Raw genomic sequence first — 21,739 nt, 5'->3', positions numbered from 1 at the left:
CGCTGAAACGTATCCAAGTCGTCCCGCCATCTCTTCCTCGGTCTGCCTCTGCCACGACTACTCTGGGATTGCCAGCTAGTGGCTATTTTGGCCTATCTGTCATCATTCATCCGGCAGATATGTCCAGCCCAGTCCCACTTTAGCCTGGCGGTCTTCATCCCAACATCGACGACACGGGTTTTGGAGCGAAGCTCTGTGTTCGTCACCCTGTCAGATCTTCGGATACCCGGGATTTTCCGCTCCATCGCCCTTTGGCATAAAGTATTCTTTATTTGAAGTTTTTTTTTAACACTTCTGTACTCACCGCTACGTGCACTCCGCCCATACGCTGGAAGCGTTGCAATACAGACAAGTATTCCGACGGCTGCCTTCAAAGACGCCACCACGTACGTACAGACATTCCCTTAATAGACTTATTACCTGGTTATACCTGGCGTGCCCAGTGATGGTTTCTGACGGGTGCCTTTAAAATTGCCACCACGTACGTAGCCACTTCCAGATATTTCCATAAGACGGAAGAATAGCATTTCAAATCTAATGAAATGACGGACTCCATTCCGGGAGATAACGTTTTCCATTAACTAAATCTTAACTAATCAAGTAATCACTTTGATTTTGATGTTGAACGCTTCAGCATATATTTTAGGTTTATACGTTTCACTTTTTTGAAAAAAAACTTTTTTTTGTTTTTTGATTTGCAAATTAAAAAAAAAGGAATACCTATAATACCTAGTTTTTAATTGTGCTTATAACCTACTAAAAATCATGGAGAATGGAAATTATTAAGAAGTAAAAAAACGTTTTCTTGTTTTGTATGGGAGATCAAGTGGTATACTTCCCTCTTAAGAGGAAAGGGGACGGCCGTTTCTCCATACCCTCTCTGGATATTGATATATATATTAACATATATACCATACCATAGCTGTTCTCCTACATTAGACTATTTAGATTTTTTGATTATTGTTTTTGTAATGAAAAAGCGATTTCATACAAATTTTTGAATGCTCCTTACTCTTCTTCCTCGCGTTGTCCCGGCATTTTGCCACGGCTCATGGGAGCATGGGGTCCGCTTGACAACTAATTCCAAGATTTGGCGTAGACACTAGTTTTTATGAAAGCGACTGCCATCTGCCCTTGCAACCCAGAGGGTAACTAGGCCTTATTGGGGATTAATCCGGTTCCCTCACGATGTTTTCCTTCACCCCAGAGGGCGGTGCCCGGTAGACGAGACAAAGGGCAAAAGGCAGTGCCTATCTTTTTTCGGCACGTTTCGATCGTATTTTCGGACCCTCGTAGTTTCGGTTTGAATAACGCTAGAGAACTAGAATTTTTAAGGTACTATGTAGTCAGTAGACTTATCAAAAACACCAAGTTTTATTAGGCTACCTATTATGCTTTAATCTTTATAGATACCTACCTTAAATTTCACTGTCCGAAACATATGAAATCCGGGTCATAGAAAAGATAGACTACTTCCTGAAGTCTTAGATGTCACTATGTAGTGTGTCCAATTATCCAAAACTCAACCATCTAAATAAATGACTAGGCATTTCTCAATCAACTGCCAGGCTACAGGCGACCAAGCAGCTTTACAAAACACGTCTAGCTTTCCCAATTTGTAGAACAAACATTTTGCCTGTAGACTAATTAACGCGAATACAGGAACGAGCAAAACAAGTTTACCAGCACCTAAATATATAATTTTCACGTCAGCAGCTGGAACAAGGGTAATTTGCTGCTTAAAAACAGTGAGCAAAATCGCATTTTGCTCACTGAGTGAGACAAAATAACATTCAAGTGACCTTCATATTCGAATGTCATTTCAACGTGCGGGGCCTAATACAAGTTCGAAGTATTTGGATTCTATTGTCTTTGTCCCTTTCACGTCATTAGCAAAAAGAAAGAGACAAAAAAGTGCATACGTAATTCAACGATATATATTGACTGTTTATAATAGACCCCCGAAATAAGTCAGACCGCTTCGTTCCAAAACACCCTACGAGTCTTCATTCGTAATAATTAATTAATGAAATAAAAGTTTAAAATTTAATAAAAATACCATATTATACGTATTTTATTATACAATCAAAACAATATACTTATACAAATTTACGCAATTGTTACGCAGTAAATAATTCTACTTAACGACTTTTAACGAACTCTATTATAGTTGACAAATAGTAGTATCCGTAATTCGGACCGTAACTTACAAAGTTTTTTTTAACAAAAAAAAAGTTCACGATTAAACTGTCAATTGATGTTCGTTAGGTAATTCATTATTTTCGTATCATGTTATTGAAATTTTCTTTCGTTTTGTTTTATTGCGGTAATTAAAGTTAATTGTTAGAATACCTTCAGAAAACATGAGTGAAATAGTGATGAAGACGGATTAAATTTTTTCAGGTTGTATTTTTTTATGGCTGACTGACGTGAAAAATTTTGTGTACTACACGAGATCAAAGTTATTTACATCTCGTGCGCTTTTGAGTCCCTTACCACGCTCAAGATTCTAAATTAGATTCACTCGCTACGCTCGTGAATCTACTATAGAATCTTTCGCTTGCACGGGACTCAAAACAAGCACTCGAAGAAATATCAAACTTTGCTCTCTTGTTGTACAAATAACTATTGTTGAGCTTTTGCTGGTAGGCATTAAATAAGTACATTGTGTATTAAGGGCGGTAAACAAGAAGTTACGAACAAGTGTTCATTTTAATGCCGAAGCCGAAGGCGAGGTCCCAATTAACACGAGTTCGTAATTCTTGTACTGCCCGTGTGTGCCACATTGTTTTTCATCACACTTGTGAGGAAGTAACTAAACTTTAAGCGAAATAAGACTTAAATACGGTGACATATCAAACATTCGTCCGCCATATTGTTATTTTTGACAGGTTAGACATCGAAGGCACAAACCTATCCGGCATTCATCCACGAATGAAAATTGTGTAAAAATAGGTATTTTAAGCGGCTATTATTAAATTATTAAAAATGATTAATTATTAAACATACACAATAAAGAATTATAAACGTCAGTATTTTAAAAGTAAAACTCATATATATCTACTTGAAAAAAAAAACATTATTCCCAATATGCCCATGGGCGAAATGAATTTTTTTTTAAATCTATTTGCCGAGGGTCATATTTCCATCTCAGTATGCTGGCATACAATTACACTGTTTACGAACAAGTGTGATCAAAAATTAATATGATGACGCAGTGGAAATAATGGCATATAATCCGTTTAACGGTCTAGATAGAACACATTATTTGTTTTTTTTTTCTTACAAGCTTTTATTACTAACATATTAAAAGTGTGTAAACAAAGTATTGCTGCAGTCCTGAGCTACCTAGTAAATCTGTCTTTCACTAGTGGAGTCTTCCCGGAGCCTTTAAAACTCTCTCTTGTTAAGCCACTTTACAAAAAAGGTAGCAAAGAATGCGTAGAAAACTATCGACCAATTTCGCTGGTACCTCTTATCTCGAAAATATTTGAGAAGGCGTTTCACGAACGTCTATTGTCATTTTTAAATAAGTTTAATGTATTGAAATCTGAACAATATGGATTTCAAAAAGGCAAATCAACATCACTAGCTGCCTTTACGCTGACAAATAAGATTTTAGGTTACTTGAACCAGAGTTTACCAGTAACGACAGTTTTTTTGACATGACTCGTGCTTTTGATTTTGTGTGCCACGAGACACTCCTGGCTAAATGCGAGCTCTACGGGATCAGAGGTATAGTTAAGTTTGATTTAAAAACATTAGTTTATAAACTAACTTTAGAAACCTATTTTGCGTAGACGTTGTTTAAAGATACCTCTGTAAGAAGATCCTAATAAAGAAAAATATTGTTATGACAAGTTTTCTCATCAAATAAGTTTTACCTTATAATGGTAAATAATATAGTAAAATAATAGACTGCTGATTTGTTACACGAGCCTTATTTATTATAATGAGCCCTAGTAAACTTCTGAAAGAAATTGAATATATACATATACTTACTTTACTCTTTGATATATACATGTTTTTGTTTCGTTAGGTTGCCCCACCTAGTATAAAACTTATTCATTTGTTTGTCATATTTTCGTAACACATTCGCAACGTAATTCATTCCGATTTTCTCATTGATTTGTATCTAAGGACGGGCCTTACGGGCAATAAGAATGGGGCCGTACAACGGTCTCACGCACGCGAATTCGGGTCAATCGTGCAGTCTAACGGCACAACGGGATTGGTTGATGAGTTCGGATCACGCGTGTGATTGGTCGCAAGTCGCAACTAGTTGCGTTAGACTGCACGATTGGCTCGAATTCGTAAGTGCCACCACTGAACTTATACCAATCTTACGGCCCGATTCGAAGAATGAAATGCGATAACGATAAGTTCGGGTTTAGATAAGTTCTCACTTAGATATCGTATAATTGACAGAAGCAGCTCGATTCGGGCAACCAATGTCACTTTGACGTTAGAAATATCGTAGATAAATCTTATTTGGATCACAGCGGAATCGAAATAAACATCAATTTTGAGATGTCGTTTGGTTATCGATTTATTAAAGATCTTTCCAAGATCTTAAACGTGTCTTAATCATTCTGCGAATCGGGCCGTTAGTGCCCGTAAGGCCCGTCCTAAGATACATGTCAATGGATTTTCTGACAACTCCGTGAAATTGAAGACCTGACAATTTAATTTATGCTGTTATTGATCACCAAATTTTGCTATAAGGGTACTAATCTTGTAGATACAGGACCCCAAAAGCACGTAAAAAGATACGGGCCAGTAAAATTAGGGCGGTTTCAGAGTAGTGTTTTATACGAGCGTACACATACGCGCGTATTTTTTTTTATACCACGACGGTGGCAAACAAACATGCGACCCGCCAGATGGTAAGCAGTCACCGTAGCCTATGGACGCCTGCAACACCAGAGGTGTTACATGCGCGTTGCCGACCCTTTAAAAACCTGTACACTCCTTTTTTGAAGAACCCCATACTGTAGACCCTCGGGAAAACCTCGGCTCATTCCACAGCCGGAGCGACCATGTATAACGAATAATAATTAATAATTATTATTATAATAAGAATGCACTTTTTTCTACATAACTTTGAATTCCTGAGAACCTAACGGCTTGCAAATCTAGTTATCGATTCGCGTAATCGCTCAATCATCAATTGGCGAAGGTCTGTGCCATTACCGGCCCTTGATGCTTACATGATGATAGGTCAGCAATGAACTTGTTAATATGCGTCATTGCGAGATCAAGTAATAGAGGTAAGGAAAGGTCAATGCGGTGAAGACCGGGATATAAACAAAATTGGTTGAGCAGATCGTCATAGAGCAAGAACTTCTTTTCGTTGTTTTGTTTTGGACCACTCTGTCACACTTAGAATAATTTGTTTAAATTTTGGACTTAGTCGATTTTGTGAATTCTTGGACTTAGCGTAATTTCGGTTGAAAAAACACTTTGAAAAATTGTGTTCAAAAATAAACTTAGAATCAAATAGATTTTGATAACTGTCGCTCACTTTCTCTCGACATACCAACAACACAACTAGAAGCCAAAGAAAATTCGAAAGGAAATGATAGTAAGATAGTAGCACTTCAAGCTGGTGTATCGAATGAGAGTGATGATCGACTTACATATTTGGCTAGATACTCTACTCTGACAAAATTGATTCGCGTTACAGCATACTTATTGCGATTTGTAAAGCTGTGTAAAGCACATATTTGTTTTTATTATTCACTCACTACACTGCACTGCACTTCCTACCTTTTGTAATGAAACACTTCACTTGACAACTTAATACTCATTTATTCCGAAACCAAATTTACCTTATAAGGGGCTGTAGAAAAATCTTAATAGCGTGAAGTAGCCGATAGATCAGCGACATCTACTGTGAAATTGGGCAACTATAAAAACTAAACATACTACATTTAACATTATCGGCCCCCAAGGACGACTTGTCCTTCATAAAGATCCATGTAAATAAAACAAACCAAGAATAGTGAAGTAAACAGCACGTGAAAACATGAATCAATAATAATAAGGTTAAATTACATAGTGAAACTCAAATAGAGCTATTCTTCAAAACTAAAACACATTAAACTTCTTAACAGATAGTTAAGGATCCAGAGGTAGAGGGCAAATTTTAGCAATGGGTCTTCGAAAAGTACCATTCTTTAATTTCAACGTAACCACTCGTGTTAAACCATCTCTACCAGGATGCTTATCTATTATACGACCTAACAACCACTTTCCGGGAGGGAGTCTTTCATCCTTGACCAAAACTACTGTTCCAATATCAGAATCAGGATAAGTAACGGTCCATTTATACCGGTTTTGTAGTGTTGTTAAATACTCAGAACTCCAACGAGTCCAAAGCGATTGCAACATCCTTTGGAGCAATTGCCACCGATCCAAACGGGATACTGGCACAGTGGCGAGACTTTCTTCCGGAACAGTGATAGGAGCTTCGCCTATAAGAAAATGTCCCGGTGTAATTGGAGAAGCATCATCAATAGAATTACTGATGGGAGTTAGTGGCCGAGAATTTACACAAGACTCCACTTGAGTCAACAGTGTAGAATACTCTTCGAACGTGAGAAGAGTTTGTCCGATTACACGCTTAAGGTGAGACTTGATCGACTTCACGCCGGCTTCCCAGAGTCCACCAAAATGTGGTGAGCCAGGAGGAATAAAGTGCCATGTAGTTTGGTCATTTGCCAAAATCTCAGATATTTCTCCAACTACTTCTGAGTTCCTATTCCTAAACATGGTGTCAAGCTCTTTAGACGCTCCGATGAAGTTGGTACCACAGTCGCTCCACAGATCACTACAATGACCGCGTCTAGAAGTGAAACGACGAAAGGCGGCAATAAAAGCAGCCGTGGACAAGTCACTCACAAGTTCTAAATGAATGGCCTTGGTCACGGTGCAAACAAACAAAGCAATGTAGGCTTTACATGTACGTTGACATCTACCTGGGTACAATTTTAACTGGACTGGACCAGCAAAATCCACTCCACTTTTACGGAAGGGCTTATCTGGCGTTACACGACACGCAGGTAACTGACCCATCAATTGATTGATCGGTGTTGCAGACTGTTTAAAACAAGGGATGCATTTATGAACAACTTTCCTAACTAAATTTTTAGCACCGATTATCCAGTATTTGCAACGAATTCCATTCAGAGTCAGTTGAGGACCTCCGTGCAAACAATGAATATGAGCATCATTCACAATCAAAACAGCTAAGTGACATTTCGAGGTTAGAACGACAGGTGACTTTGTATCAAAATTAACATTTGCATTACGTATGCGACCAGTAACTCGAATAATGCCATTTTCGTCTATAAACGGGGCAAGTGGGGTCAAAACATCAGATTTCGGAAGCCTTTGGCCTTTTCTCAGCATTTGTAACTCTTCCTGAAACCAAAACTCCTGAGAGAGTCGAATGCAAACTTTTGTGGCATATCTCAATTCGGTAACTGTAAGATGCTGAGGAAAAATCTCAGGAACTATCTGATTATTTTTTACATCAATATGTGCTTTACACAGCTTTACAAATCGCAATAAGTATGCTGTAACGCGAATCAATTTTGTCAGAGTAGAGTATCTAGCCAAATATGTAAGTCGATCATCACTCTCATTCGATACACCAGCTTGAAGTGCTACTATCTTACTATCATTTCCTTTCGAATTTTCTTTGGCTTCTAGTTGTGTTGTTGGTATGTCGAGAGAAAGTGAGCGACAGTTATCAAAATCATTCTTTTGGTGAAGTACAGTTGGTCCGCGCCACCACAACTCGCAGTCTTTAAACAGATCGGGACGAATGCCACGCGACGCAACGTCTGCAGGGTTTTCTGCCGATTTTATGTGGTGCCACCGGCCACTTACATTATTAACAATCTCAGTGACTCTATTAGCTACGTACGTTTTCCAAGTGCTAGGGTTTCTTCGGAGCCACGCTAAGACAATCATTGAATCTGTCCACGCAAATACAGATTCTTCGGGCAAACGAAGACTGTGCTGAACATCTTTGAGTAACTTCGAGAGCAATACCGCGCCACACAGTTCCAATCGTGGGACGGAGACTTGTTTGACTGGTGCCACTTTTGTTTTAGCAATGACAAGTGACACGTAGATTCCGTGGGGCGTGATAACTCGCAAGTAAACAACAGCAGCGTAAGCTAAACAAGAGGCATCACTGAACCCGTGAATTTCCACTCTTTCCTTGCCGTCAAATTGTGTGTGAACCCAACGATCTAAATACAAGATTGGCATGTGACAGAGCTGGTCCCTGTAGCTTGACCACTCTGTGGCAAGTTCGAGAGGAAGTTCATCTGTCCAACCAATACCACTCAACCAAAGTTTTTGCAAAAACATTTTTGCAGTGATAATCACAGGCCCTAAAAAACCTAAAGGGTCATATGATTTAGCTATGTCCGACAGTACTGACGTTTTGGTGAAGCGTTCTGTGGGTTCCGAAATATTTACCTTAAGTTCGAAGACATCGTCATGTGAGTTCCATTTGATACCTAAAGCTTTGATGGTATCATCAAGCTTAATCTCGACACTTGGTTGATTAGTTTTTTCCGAACTAGGAATATTTTTCAACACGTCAGGACTGTTGGATGCCCATTTGTGCATTTCAAAATTTCCTTTTGCCATAGCTTGTGTGATACGACTCTGTAACTTAGTTGCTTGTTCCACGTCATTCGCACCAGTGAGTAAGTCATCCATATAAAAGTCATTACTTATAATTTCAACTAAGTCTGGGAATTGCTCTTTTTCGTCTTGTGCAAGCTGCTTCAATGTGCGAATAGCGAGGAACGGAGCACATGACGTACCATATGTCACAGTTAACAAACGTTTCTCGACGATTTCATCTTGTGGAGATGAGCGCCACAGTATGCGCTGATAGTCAACATCTTCTTTAGCGACGAGTATCTGGCGATACATTTGCTTTACGTCAGCAAGCAGACAAATCTTGTGAGTACGCCAACGAACAATGAGATCTCGCAAGTCTTGTAATAGTGATGGTCCAATAAGTAACTCGTCGTTCAGAGATGAGCCATTTGACGGCTGTGCAGTTCCATCAAAGACCACGCGAAGCTTTGTTGTGCTGCTGGATTCTCTTATCACAGCGTGGTGGGGGAGATGATAGACTTTGTGAGTTGGCTTATGTTGTGGGTCTACATCTTCTAGATGATTCAGCTTCTGATATTGATCGATGAAGTCCGCATAATCCTTCTGAAATTTAGGCTTGTTTGCGAATCTTTTCTCCATGTGCATTAGTCTCTGTAATGCGATCTGTCGAGAGTCGCCTAAGTTATTTTCGTGATCATCTTTAAAAGGTAATCGTACGACATATCGTCCATCATCTTGTCTATAGTGGGTTTCTTTATAGTGCTCTTCACATTGTTTTTCAAGATGTGTTATCGGTTTCTCATGTGGCTTGTACTCTTCAGTCTCCCAGAATTTGCGTAGGAGTTGATCTACCTCGATGAGTGCGTGGTGAGCTACAATATTGTGAGGTGGCAGATCACTTCGTGATTTAGACGCTCCAGAGACAAACCATCCGAGTTTCGAGTTTTGTGCTATAAGCTTGTCATCGTTATATTTGTGAAGTCCGTCTAGCAAAATAAATGCATAGACCTCGGCGCCCAGTAGAACATCAATAGGTCCCGGCGATTGCATGTGAGGATCCGCTAGTTGCAATTGGGACAGGGCAGGCCATTGTGAGATGTCAAACTCCTTTGAGGGTAACCAACCATTTATCTTCGAGAGTACGTGAGCGTTAACTTGCATTATATAGTGAGTGTCTATCGGTGAGTAAATATCTAAGTTAACGACGTGTCGTGGCAGTGACGCTTGATCTTCGAGACCTGTGATATTAGCTGGCTGCAAAGTCTTCTTCAGTCGCAGTAGTTGCACTGCAGACTCCGTAATGAAGGTTCCTTGTGAGCCTTGGTCAATAAGGGCTCTGAGTTGTACGAGAGAACCACTGCTATCTTTCAAGCATATCTGTGCTGTGGCTAATATCACTTGTTTTCCTCTTTGTGAGACCTTCAGACTTGTGAGTTGCTTGGTTTGTGTGTCATCAGGTTCTGTGGGTTTCTCCATAGTGACTGTATTCGCAGTTATACTCTGGTGGTGTAAAAGCGTATGGTGTTTGCGATTACAGGTTCTACATGTTGTGGCTTGTCTACAATTCCGTATGGAATGTCCTTTGACAAGGCAATTGAAGCATAAGTTGTTGTTTCTTACAAATTCTTTGCGTTGATCTATGCCGAGTTGTGCAAATTCCGTGCAGTGGCAGATGTAGTGACTTTTCTTACAATATGTGCATTCCGTATCAACTTCAGCGGTGAAAGATCTCACATTCTTTATTTTAGGTGCAGTAGCTGGTGGTTAAAATGTGGTCTCTTTCTTATCTTTCTTCTGTGTCGCTTGTACCATTTCCATCGCTCTGAATCGTCCCTCTAAGTATGATGTGAGCTTCTTATACGTGGGTAACTCTATAGATGAACCAAGCGATTGCTCCCAAGCTTTGTGAGTTTCACTATCTAACTTGGATACCACAATATGCACGATTATCGAATCCCAAGTAGTTGTATCAATCTGCAAATTTGCTAGACTACTGAGACACTGGTTTGTAGTATCAAGAAGATCCTTGAGGCCTTTAGAGCATTCGTACGTGAGTTTCTTCTGATTGAGCAGGCGATTCAGTATGGTATTAGCTATCACTCTATCATTGCTGTAGCGGCAGACTAAGGCGTTCCAAGCCTTCCCATAATTTGCGGCTGTGAGTTCGAAATGACGGACTACTTGTTCTGCTTCACCCTTCAAGCTTGACCTCAAATAATGATGCTTGTGTATGTCACTCAGACCTGGCTCATTGTGTACCATAGAGATAAACAAATCCTTGAAGTGCATCCATTCTTGGTAATCACCAGAAAATGAAGGGAGGTTTATCGGTGGGAGTTTACTCTTTGTGAAAACTTGAGGTTGAGATGCATGAGGCACTTGAGGTGAGGCACCTTCTTGTATTGTGACAGATTCCGTCAGTTCCAATAAACTAGTCTTGAACTCCATATAGAAATCTTCAACATCATTATAGAGTGCTTTCAGCTCCTTTTTCTCTTCGACGCTTACTGAAGACTTAAGAATTTCTCGGTGTTCAGCAAGGAATTGATTCCAGTATTCTTCAAGCGACTCTATGCGTATTTTCAAATAACTTGCTGTATAACGCGTTGACGAAGTTTTCTTGTGGTTAGTGTGAAGTCTTTTAATCTGACTAAAAAGTTCTTCTTGTGATGCTATGTTAGCCATTATTGTTTAAAATTTGCTAAGTGAATGACAGATTTCAAAGTCTATTTGATTCTAAGTTTATTTTTGAACACAATTTTTCAAAGTGTTTTTTCAACCGAAATTACGCTAAGTCCAAGAATTCACAAAATCGACTAAGTCCAAAATTTAAACAAATTATTCTAAGTGTTTTTTCGACGGTTTTTTCTAAGTCCTAAATTCACTCGAAATTGCACTATGTCTTTTTTCACACGAAATATTCTAAGTGTGTGTTACCGCGAAAATTGACTAAGTCTTTGACACTTCACATTTCCACTGTCACTGTACTCACGATTATCCTAGGTTCCGAAGGACCAATATTCACTCACTACACTGCACTGCACTTCCTACCTTTTGTAATGAAACACTTCACTTGACAACTTAATACTCATTTATTCCGAAACCAAATTTACCTTATAAGGGGCTGTAGAAAAATCTTAATAGCGTGAAGTAGCCGATAGATCAGCGACATCTACTGTGAAATTGGGCAACTATAAAAACTAAACATACTACATTTAACACTCGTCTTTCTGTATTTTATCAAATAAATAAAAAAGACGAGTGCTATTGTATGTTTTTTAGCTGCAGATTACATTATATTAAAAAATAAATTTCAAGTCTTACAAAATGCTACACTCCTTAAGCCAGCCAAAACATTACATGATCAAATAATGAAACAACTGAAGTATCCACGGGGCGTAATTTCTCATAAACCGCACATTGCGCGACCATTTACATTAAGAGATGCCACGAATATTCGGCATTCGGCCTGTTCGGCCACTTCACCGAATATTCGGCATTCGGCCTGTTCGGCCACTTCACCGAATATTCGGTATTCGGCCGAAGGCTGCCTAACTATTCGGCCGAATAGCGAATATCTGTGGCACCTACCTAACTACAGAATAAAAATAACCGCAAACCACTATATTTAATATTTAAAATGTATTCTTGGAATGTTATTAAATACGCAGACCCTTTTTTGAGCATTTTGTTAAATACAAATAATTTATTTTTATTATGGGTCTGATTTGATTGACTCTAACTACTTTCACTAGTTCCGAGCAACAAAAGTTAAAACTTAGCAAACGTTGTGCTTTGTTACCGAACAGTATTTATAATTAACGTGACTAAAAATGTTCGCACGTTATGCCGAATATTCGGTATTTCGGCCGAGAATAGGGCCGAATATTCGGTATTCGGCCAAAACCACTATTCGGGGCATCTCTAATTTACATTCAATTTGAATTTTGCAACGGAATTTTGTCTCCGTGTGGTCGTTTGAAAATGGAATCTCATTTTTATAGTGTTTTAACTCTTATTTTTGTTCGCAGTGAATAATGCAGCTGCCAAAGCACCTGAAGATAGCCGCTGGGTCGGCGGGTGCCGCCATCTTTGGTGTTCTGTTCGGTTGGGTCATATTCCCTGCTATACTCAAGTCCCAACTTAAAAAGGTACGATTCATGGTACAGTCGCACATGGTCGCCAGCTGATGGGCTAGGGAATGGCCGATGGCCAAGGGGGGGTAGCTACCTAGCCCTGCCAGCCCATGGTGACGCCCTTGAGTCACTCAGATGTATCGGAATAGCCAAGGACCTCAAAATATCTGAAAATGTACTTTAACGTCTTGATAATAAGGGTTTGTTCTGATATGTTTAAACGCCGTGTTGATATATCTGATGGCGACTTTATAAATCACTTGAAAAAACTGACCAAATGCGAATTGGACTCGCGTTCAAAGGGTAGCTCACGCAATTTCTAACAATGTTTTTTTTTACCTGAACTCTGCCTCACGCTTAACCGTAAACTTTTAATTAGAAAGAAAGAAAGAAAATACATTTATTTAACACCACAATATGGTAGGTACATAAATAAAACGGACAAGTGCGAGTCGCGGCAATCCGTGGCGCTGGTTTTCTGTGGGGACCTGGCTTAATCTAGAGTGTGTTGTTTTATCACAGAGTTCCTAAAGCCACCTCCTGTGTCCATCATCAGATCAGCTCAATGGTATCATAATATTGCAATGTCTTCGAATAGATAATGTGTAATTTCTGTATGTATAAGTTAATAAATATTCATAATATTAATGCTCAGTACTTTCGGAGCTAAGGGAGAGTGGTGGGCTTTCGGCTATTTTCAAAACTATTCATTTTAAAATTACAAAAATCATAAATTGTAAACTCTTACGCTCTAGGCTTAATGTACCTGTATTTTTATGATTACTACATAGGAAGCTAAACGCTTAAAAACTGTTTTTACGCATATGCAAAATAAATGTTAGGGCGGACACATTTACAGTCATCGCCCGTCACGACCCGGCGGGCATAGGCCGACTGGAAACATACACTTCCCTTTCGTTTCAACACCTTCGAACACTGATGTCACTTTTGTCAGCGATTTCAGAACCTTAAACAGAATGGAACGTAGTTCAAATATTTTTATCAAAAATTATACTTTTTTTCTCGTTGACTGTAATGGTTGAATTAAAATTTCGTATATCTAACTATAATTGCGTACTTTTCATGTATGGGCTCCCACTCAACTATAAGATTCAATTCGATACGCTGTAGTCAACTACTAAAAAAAATTACCAATCACGTGCCGCCGCGCTCCCATAGAAAAGACTAAGCGGCGCGGGGCGCGAGTCGCGCGTTTATGTCTACATTTTTGTCTACTGAGATACTTACCAATTTTAATTAATTATTTTGGTTTTATAGTAAAAAAAAAAATATTTTAGATTACTCGAAGAAAAAGTATTGTACACAATAGTGATATAATCAAGCTTTTCTATCTCGTATCTTACTTAGGCAACTCAGCAAGCTTCGTTGCCTAAACACGGTACCCGACTGAAAAGCTCTGTATTATATAACGATTGTATAAAATACTATTTTAATACAAGCTTTTATCCCTGACAGTACTTGACGAATGGCTGATGTGAAAAATATATTTTATATACAGTCAACATTTGTCTTAAAATCGTGTTTTTTTCTCAGGAAATGGCTCTGACGGCGAAGACGGACGTGCGTCAGATGTGGCAGAAGATCCCGTTCGCTCTCGACTTCAAGGTGTACCTGTTCAACTACACTAACGCAGCTGACGTCCAGAAGGGAGCTATACCCATCGTGCAGGAGGTCGGACCCTATTACTTTGAGTGAGTATTACGAGTACTGTATTACCCCTGTAGGGCTAAGGGCCATTGACACATACCCACGACACGACGTCGTCTCACGTTGCGACGTCGTGCAACGTTGTGGCGTTGTATCGCGGGGCCAACACACATACCCACGATACGACGTCGTATCGTGGGTATATGTGTTGGCCATGTGTTGGCCCTTAGATGGTCGGTTTTCATCATGTCTGTCACAAGTAAATGCGAAAGTGACGCATGACATGACACGTGGTAAAAATGCGACCATGATACCGCCGCCGGGCGTTTCGTCTGCTTCGGGGCCTTCGGGCCGTCAAGATGTCCTGTTGGGCCTCACTTTGAGCGAGTAAGTATTACAGAATTATTACCGGTAAGACGGTTTAGGAAATTTTGGGGTTAAGCTGATAGTTTTAATACGGACACGAAATTACCATTATTCATTATCCGCTGAAACTGATCGTCTAACTAGTTATGGTATTGATATTTACCGAAGTACTTACTGTAAAAAATCCCGACTCGACTCAATTTGTGTAATAATGTCCTTTGATATTTATTTATTTATTATTTAATTTTAACCGAACGGCATATTAATATTTCGTTACCTTATCGTATGAAATATCCAATATCCCGTTGTTTATTAACCTCATGGCACATACCCTCCGTGTGGTGTCCGGCTTAAGAATAGCACCAACTCTAAAAGAACGAGGGTGTCGTAAGAGGCGACTAAGTTCACGAAGGAAGCCGTCATCTAACCCTTCGTCACAGGGGAGATAAGCCTCTAAGCATTGGGTTGCAACTTATCTAGGAGAAGGAAAACACCAAAATCAAACCCGGGACGGAGTCCCCGTTAGGCGTGAGTAGGGTCCAACCTGAAATCTGCGGTAGACTCCTGCAGCCAACCTGGCTCCACACGTATTGGCTTGCCTTTCCTGTGGGTCCGGCCAGTTGCTGTGCGCAGGTGCTGGGCATCCCTGCGTTTTCCTTGACTCCGTCCTAGGCGGTGTAATGTCTCTAGACATTGCACCATAGATCGTCTGAAATAGACGCTAAGGCCAGTTTAACCTCATGTTATTATAAAGCTACTCATGTATTACAAATATGTATTCGCACGAAACCATTCAGGAAACGGCTAAAAGACGGTTTATAAGAGTTTACTTTCTAACCAGGAATGTTAACATTATTATCGTAATATTGGTTCAAAATATATATTGCTTAGTAACCGGTCCCTTTTATGGGCTTATATTTGCAAAGAATTTCTCAGAAATCATAAATGAAAACCTTATAAAAAGATTTCTAAACACTTGAAAAACATAAAACTAGCGCATTTGACAACATTACCTTTAAATAAATAATTTTCTATTGTAAGTTCACTAAAACAAATCTTATAAGGAAATTTTGCTGGTTGATCGGACAGCTGCCTAAAATATTTGGGAATTTGTTAATTCTAGGTTTATATACCTATCACCCAAAACCCTGATTATTTTTTTTAATAACGTATTTGAAATAATCCAGAACCCCAGTAATTTACCCGCCTTTATAGAACCTTCCTACCCTCGTAAATCCATATTTCACGGATAATTACCGGTCATTACCGTCATTGCTGGTAATGATACAGGCCGGCAAAAGGAGGAAGGTAAATATTATTGGCCACATCGATGTGTAGGCCGTTAATTATTGTAAGTGGCGTGATATTTTAAGATTTAAATTGCTTTATTGGCACGTTATTGAACGTGTGCAATGACCTTGAATAAAGTTAATCGATGATCTTTAGGTATTTATATAAAAATAATCCAAACCTACCTTCAAATGGCTCCTTAAGCCAGCTGACCCTCAACGTTCGTGTTCCGCTGAGAATAAACATTACATGATCAAATAATGTAGGATAAAGTCTGGTCATTCAGTGACAGATCCAGGCCGTGAAGATCATTTGTCTAGTAGTAATGGGCGTGTTTCAGCTGATATGATGACGATTCACGCAAGTGAGTATATTCCAAAATTAGAAGAACGTTTCTCCATACAAACATGTGTAGCGATCATTTTTCTCTATCGATATTAACAACCAAAGTCAAGAAAAAAAAAGCCAAGAAGAAGAGAAAGGCCAGGTCAAGAGCACCCTAAACCTACGAGCGTCTATGAGGAATGTTATGGAAGTGAACGAAGCGAAAGAGGTATATCGGAATCGTAGGAAGTAAGTGGAAATCCGTGCTCTCTGCCTACCCCTCCGAGAAATAGGCGTGATTATAAGTATGTATGTATGATATTAACATTATGGAAAATGCTTTTTGCATGATTTGATCCGATATTTAGGGTTTCCCAAAGTTAGAAGTGAATAACAATTTGGATCCGTTTTGGACCCAAGTAACTTGAGAATATTATGCTGAAGAGTATACGGGAGCAGAGATTTAAATATTTTAGGTGAATATACGCGTCTCGCTAACGGAAGCAGCTCCTAAAACTGGTGCGATAAGGACAATGCCAGGTTAGGCGAAAAATCTTGCGATGTTTCGTACTCGACTGTTACCTCATCCAAAACTTTACCAAATGTAACGAAATTTTGAGATCCAAATGGAAATGAAATTATCTGTGTCGGACTGTTTTGCTTTTTAGGCTAATTGATGTCAGTTCTGAATACCATACATGCAAGTGCACTAGCGCTTTAAGAAACAAAAATATCAAAACAGTTCGACACAGATATTAATAATAGTAGTGTAGTATAGTAGTTAACTAACATAGGATTAAGGGAATGTATACTAACACTATGGACATGGTCCGAAATAAAAATAAATTGAATTGAATTGAATTGAATAACCTGTGTTGAAAAAAGCATTGCTCTAGCCAGGGATCGGAACCGGTTTTTTGCAAAAACATCGAAATAACCATATATTTCGGTTTATTTTATACTCAAAATGTAGGACTCAGTTGTGTTTTTAGATAACGACTTCGTATTATTAGATTGCCCGATTAGGAATGAAATAATTAACAAAGAACGAAAAAATACCGTTTTCGTTCCCATACAAAAAAGCTTCAAAAACGACGGAGGAAACAGTCGAGTACGTTTGTATGGAGAAATAACCACTCCTGTTGCCTCTTAAGGCTTCAAAGTTCAAAGTTTTTTATTTGCATTCATGTTGTACAGTCAGCATCAAAAGTAGCGGATCAAACAACGCTTCAAAAGTATCTGCCATTCTGTAACAGCTTAACAAAAAGTGATGGTTCTATATGTAGAACAATTTAGACTGTAAAACATATACTTTAGGACGTGCATTTTAGAGATTCACCTACATTTAGAAAATTTATCCGGAATATCAGGTACTTTTGGTGCGTTGTTTCATCCGCTACTTTTGATGCTGACTGTACGAGTACAACACAGTTATTAAATAACTAGTTATATGAATCAAACATGCGCCCTGCAAGGACATAGCAACCAATATATGTAACTTAATCTTAACTTATACCTAATGCAATTAAAGTAGGTATTTATCTTAAAACTTATCTTCGAAAAATTCATCAAGAGAATAATAACTTTTATTCAGAAGCATTTCATTTAGTTTTGTTATAAACTGGCTTTCTTTTACTTTATAGGTATAATTCAGTAAACCTTTTTTTATAAACGTCTAACTCTGATAGTATAAATAAATCTAAAAAAAAAATGGGGAAAGATATGATTGATTTACATCAAATTTTATAAAATAATTTCCATAATATCAAGTCATTTTATGGAAAGTTTATAATTAATTATATTTCGTTGCAAATATCCATTATACGTTCTAGAATATTAAAATATTTGCTTGTAAATGACATATTTGAGCACAAACGAGATTTAAAATTAAAATTGCTTGACGAATGTTCTTGGAAAGCGATATGATGTTTGGTTTTCATTATTGGCGTTTATATTACAAACGACATTTCCATTTAACTCATTTAAAACATGCTTTGGAATCGAGTCACTGATTAAACCAACATTATCTAAATATGTACCTAAGTAACACATTTCCGCTGTATATACATACCTATATATGAATGTTAGAAGAAAGGCAACACCAACAGACAACTAAGTAGTAGGGACTATGTGTTGTTAAAAATTGAAATTTCCAGAATTCATAAATTATTCACTCAAGAATGATGAAGGAGCAAAATGAACACCCTCTTGCTTCCCTATCACCAATTAATTATTATTCATACTCTGGATATCTTTCGATACCTCCCTGGTGGGAGGTATGAGTGGCGAGTGGCCGTGTCCGCCATTACGCTGCAACGGCTGTAGCGTATCACTCCCGATGTGGGGAGGTCATTCCACGTCTTTTTGTGGACGTGTGTGCTGCTGGTGATGGCCAGCTCTTCGCCACCGATCGTCAACCCCACGACCCCTAGCCTGGTGATACCATTTGAGCGGGGCCGCGGTGAAGGCGACCGGTAGCTTAACTGCCGTGTGCGGCGTGCTGGCGATTTATTATTCATTTATACTCTTTGCTGACCACACCCTAGAGCTAGGTGCCAGTAGAAGAAGAAAGAAAATTTGCTATGAATTTGAACTGATTTTGACCTTGAAGATCGCTCATGCTAATTAGTGCCTGCGAAATGAAGTGAAAACCGTGCATGAAATGCACGGCACTCGCCATGACGATCGCCAAGATCATATCGAAACCAGGTCAAATCCATAAGTCCTATAACAAATGGTTAAATCAGTGTCGGGCTCCAGGCTTCAACGCACTCACCTCATCAGCCCTTGAAGTTACGATTTTCTTAACTTACTTATTAATATACTAAACCTGTTTTAATCACAAGGTTATAATCTACGTACGAGTATGTTATGTGCATTGACTATTATAAGCATGTAGGCTACTCCAGTACTGCCAGAAAGCGCCATCTACTCTGACTGCGACTGTGACTAGGGGACTGTTAGTGCTGCTGCGCACGCGCCGCACTAGCGCCGCCACCCGCTTGCGCATGATGGCGTGGAAGCCTTCGGTGCGCGCCTCCGCGAACATACCGCGGCAGCCCCAACAGCATCCTAAAAGTGTTATTATATTGCACGCGTAGCGTATGTGCATTTTTTCACGCGTACTGTAGAGTTTTGGTTTACTGTACGTATTCTATATTATTTATTAACTCAGGATCTCTTGCTTAATTAATTATTAATCAGATGCCACTAGTGACATGGTTAAGTTGGCAAAATCTCAGAAATCTTAATAATATATTTTATTTTATTTATTAATCTTATAATTTAACTTATTTCTTAAGTAAATATTTAAGGGTTTTAAGTCGATAATTAACGTATACCTATAAATAATCAATTTATGTTTTAATTGGTTTTTTATTACAATAAAAGGTTACAATTGTTTGTTTTAACAGCGCCCCAAAAAACTACATTCAGTTTGACTGTGGAATCGGGTAGGTATCAGTCTCACCAATTTTTACTTAATTATATATTTATTATAATATTCTAACATTTAGAGTAAGTAGATAATATATGACATAAATACTCCATAGGGGAACAAATCCCCTATAAAACATCCAAGAGATACTTTAATTTAATAATTTCTTATCTTTAAACCACATAAGAATTTTAGCTAAGCTAGAACTCAACCTTATTACCGTCGCTCGTCTTCAATTTTATTTAACATTGTTATTTTTTTATTGCTTCCTTATAAATAATCAATTCCTATAAAACTAATACAGTAATTTAAAAATCAATACAAACACCTTTGAAGTACAGAAACCTTTAATAAACCTTGACATGCAAAATAGCTTGAAAAAAACATCGCGTCAAACACACGTGTTGGTATACGAAGAAACTTTACGTAGGCCATATAATTTCTCGGACTGTGTTTAACCCAATACAAGTGTTTTGAATACAGAATGAACCCATTATTAGGGTTTGGCACTGTCATTAGGAGACTTCTTCAATATATTATGAATTGTTGAACGACCTTCTTATGAATAATGAATGATGGTGTGTAAAACAACTTCAAAGACACAGTTGAATTAAGTTATAAAATTTAATATATGTTATTTTCATGTACTTCACTAGTTTGATTTTTCTCACTCATTTTGAGTGCTCTCTAGTCATCAAAAATAACGTCAGCAGTTTTAGAGGAATAGTTCTCTGCAAAGAGTTTTTTATCCTACGATGTAGGTATATGAAATATTTTTATTTGCTCCTTAACAGATAGATATTTTTGCCGTGAGAAATTACCTTTGTAGTTTTTTTTTTACACTTAAAGCACAAATACTTCACTAAATGCATTGGTTATAATTACACGGTGTTTTATTTAAACTCCGTTAAATTCGGGTTATGGCTAAGTACATTTAATTTGCGGCGGAAACTGAATGGCATAGTTAATTTTTTTTCCGAAAATGTTAATTAATTAGCGTTGTTGCAACACTGCTCTAGATCTGTAATAACATCCACTGTGCTGTGCCCTACCACACAAAGCGAGATGACATTCACAATGCTCTTCTCTTTTGGGGGACATACCCGGATCCAAACACAAGTTTCCGTGTGACTAAACACAGGTTTCGTTGGATTAGAGTTTAATTACACATATTAGGCACTGAAACGTGAAATTGATACCAACATGTTCAATGAACAAGCTTATACAAAATGCATCGGCATTTGGCTAACACTAATTAGAATACGCTATTCGCGATTAAACCAGAATGTTGGTTGGTAATTAATTTCCAATCCAACTAACAAAGCTTTGCCATTGTAATGCAATAATAGCCCAGGAAAGATACGGTTGTTTTGATCACTGATGTCAAAAAGGAGTACCTACACTACCTACTTAGAGCGGCACGTATTGCAACCCTGTGAGGTATAGAACTTCCTTCTTCCGTGTCGCATCCTCGTGGCTGAGGGACGTGACGACTGATGTGGATACTCTTCACCAGTGCTCTCCAAGCCGCTCTATCTTTGACCCAGTGTATGCTAGCCTGTAATGAGGTTTTTGTCCCTGACGTTATTCTGTCCGCCCAACGTGTGGCCATCCCGACGCTTCCTTGCGGCTAGTAATTCCTTTTCCAAACTATCTGGCCCTGTCCTGCTCAGATGACCAAAGATACCAAGTACACGTTGGGTGCAAACAGCGAAGAGTCTCCTTTTAATGTTAAGTTCGTCGAGAATAGATGCATTGGGTGTCTTTTAGTCGTCCGTGGTTGGTGGGATGAGGTTACAGGACATTACGGCTCAAAGAATCTGGAATTTCCTGGATTCAACGGATTAGTAATGAACTTTAAGGGCCTTCA

General features: G+C 38.6%; 1 protein-coding gene across 1 annotated transcript in view; it reads left to right on the top strand.

Moving 5' to 3' along the window:
• The window catches only part of LOC133525885 (uncharacterized), a 97,600-nt gene that overhangs the window by 50,291 nt on the left and 25,570 nt on the right, over positions 1-21,739 (top strand). Inside the window, exons 18-19 of the mRNA XM_061862296.1 lie at positions 12,683-12,800; positions 14,340-14,497. Of these exons, the coding sequence (XP_061718280.1) occupies positions 12,683-12,800; positions 14,340-14,497 (276 nt within the window). The remainder of the gene's footprint in view (positions 1-12,682; positions 12,801-14,339; positions 14,498-21,739) is intronic.

Source organism: Cydia pomonella, chromosome 15, assembly GCF_033807575.1.
Source record: "Cydia pomonella isolate Wapato2018A chromosome 15, ilCydPomo1, whole genome shotgun sequence".
NCBI lineage: Eukaryota > Metazoa > Arthropoda > Insecta > Lepidoptera > Tortricidae > Cydia > Cydia pomonella.
This window is presented reverse-complemented; position numbering and strand designations above follow the sequence as displayed.